At 45.9% G+C, this 1,764-nt stretch overlaps 1 protein-coding gene across 4 annotated transcripts in view; it reads left to right on the top strand.

Moving 5' to 3' along the window:
- Nucleotides 1-1,764, top strand: part of Lbr (lamin B receptor) — a 28,987-nt gene that overhangs the window by 12,636 nt on the left and 14,587 nt on the right. For all 4 annotated transcript variants that reach the window (XM_031336921.1, XM_031336930.1, XM_031336942.1 and 1 more), the window contains exon 6: nt 949-1,145. In XM_031336921.1, coding sequence (XP_031192781.1) covers nt 949-1,145 — 197 coding nt within the window. The remainder of the gene's footprint in view (nt 1-948; nt 1,146-1,764) is intronic.

Raw genomic sequence — 1,764 nt, 5'->3', positions numbered from 1 at the left:
GAGCAGTGTGAGCATGGGAGCTGGTGACAGCCCACAGTCTGGCTTGGGTTACCCGCCCTGCTTGCTGCTGTCACCCCAAATCTGCACGTGTGTGACAGCATGTTACATGTTAGAAATTTATGGATAGAAAGTCTATTGTGACGACTAGAGGGCTCATTGAGTTAAGTGGCTCATGCCTCTAAACCAGAGCTGGGAGGCTGAGGAGGATCTAGAGAGTTCAAGGCCAAGGCTAATAGAGGCTGTGTGACCAGGTTAGCCTGGCAGTTGCTTCTTGTCTGCGTGTCTACACTTGCTCTTTTTGTGGCTGGAGTTGAAAGTTTCAGAGCTTGGTCTCTGAGGTGGACCATACTTTTACCACTTACCCAATTCTGTGTGCTCACTGGAAGTGGCAGAGAGTTTAAAAATTACTGAATTTTATTACTTTGGAGGGGGAGGGAGAGAGTGAGCAAGCTAACACTCCAGGGCTCACATAAATGCTGGATTGAACTCTGGGGTCAGATGCCCATACCTGCTGAGATGTTTTCCCAGCCAAGAGAGGGAGAGTTTTGTTTGCTTTTATTTTAAGATTTATTTCTTTCATTTTATATGTATGAATGTTTACCTGTATATTTGTTATGTGTACCATATGTGTACCTGTTGTTCAGGGAGGTCAGAAGAGGATGTTGGCTTCCCTGGAACTGGAGTTACATACAGATGGTTGTGAGCCACCATGTGGGTGCTGGGAACTGAATGCAGGTCCTCTGTGAGAGCAAGTGCTGTTAACCACCAAGCTGACCCTTCAGCCCCTAGATGGAGCTTTTTGATGGTACCTTACAAGTTGGTTTCAGACAGCTAGCAAGATCTAGTTTTGCCCTGAAAGTAAAATAAATATGAATAAAAAGCCCACATGATTTTTAACAACTAAATAACCCTGACTGAAGCTGAGTTTGACTGGCCTGTTGCTTGCAGGTGCATCTCTCCTCATGGTGGGCCTGCCCACCTGCGTCCTCCTGCTGCTGCTGCAGTGCAGCCAGAAGGACCCTGGGCTGCTCCAGTTCCCTCCACCTCTGCCAGCTCTCCATGAGCTGTGGGAAACCAGGGTGTGCGGCATTTACCTCCTTTGGTTTTTCGTTCAAGCTCTCTTCCACCTTCTACCAGTCGGGAAGGTAAGATTTTGGGGTTTGTTGTTTGTATGTTTTTGTTGATTGCTTTGGTTTTTGAGACATGGTCCCTGCTCTGTAACCTTGGCTGACTGGGAACTCACCCTGTAGACCAGGTGGTTTTGAACTAGAGATCTGCCTGCCTCTGCCTCCACTGTGCTTGGACTAAAAACATGTACCACCCTGGTTGAAGGTAAGGTTTTGCTGAAGGGGCGAGGTTTTGTGAAACTCGTCTGACTTCTTTGTCATTGCTTACATTTCCAGCAGTTTCAAAGTTAGAATCTGTCAGTCCTGCACTGAAATGTATTCCTGTGCTCTGTAACTTTTCACTTACTAAGCATAACTTTAAAAATATTTGGATTTATCTCATTTCCTATATAACTTCTTTTTTTTTCAACAAAATACCTGACAAAAGCCAAGGGAGAGAAAGCCAAACAAAACAAAAGGATTTACTTTGGATCAAGCTATCCATGACAGCAGAGCAATGGATCAAGCTATCCATGACAGCAGAGCAATGGATCAAGCTATCCATGACAGCAGAGCAATGGTGCTGGAGAGTGAGGGTAACATCTGTGACAGCAGAGCAATGGTGCTGGGGAGTGTGAGGGTAACATCTGTGACAGCA

This window comes from Mastomys coucha, unplaced genomic scaffold (genome assembly GCF_008632895.1).
Source record: "Mastomys coucha isolate ucsf_1 unplaced genomic scaffold, UCSF_Mcou_1 pScaffold1, whole genome shotgun sequence".
NCBI lineage: Eukaryota > Metazoa > Chordata > Mammalia > Rodentia > Muridae > Mastomys > Mastomys coucha.
This window is presented reverse-complemented; position numbering and strand designations above follow the sequence as displayed.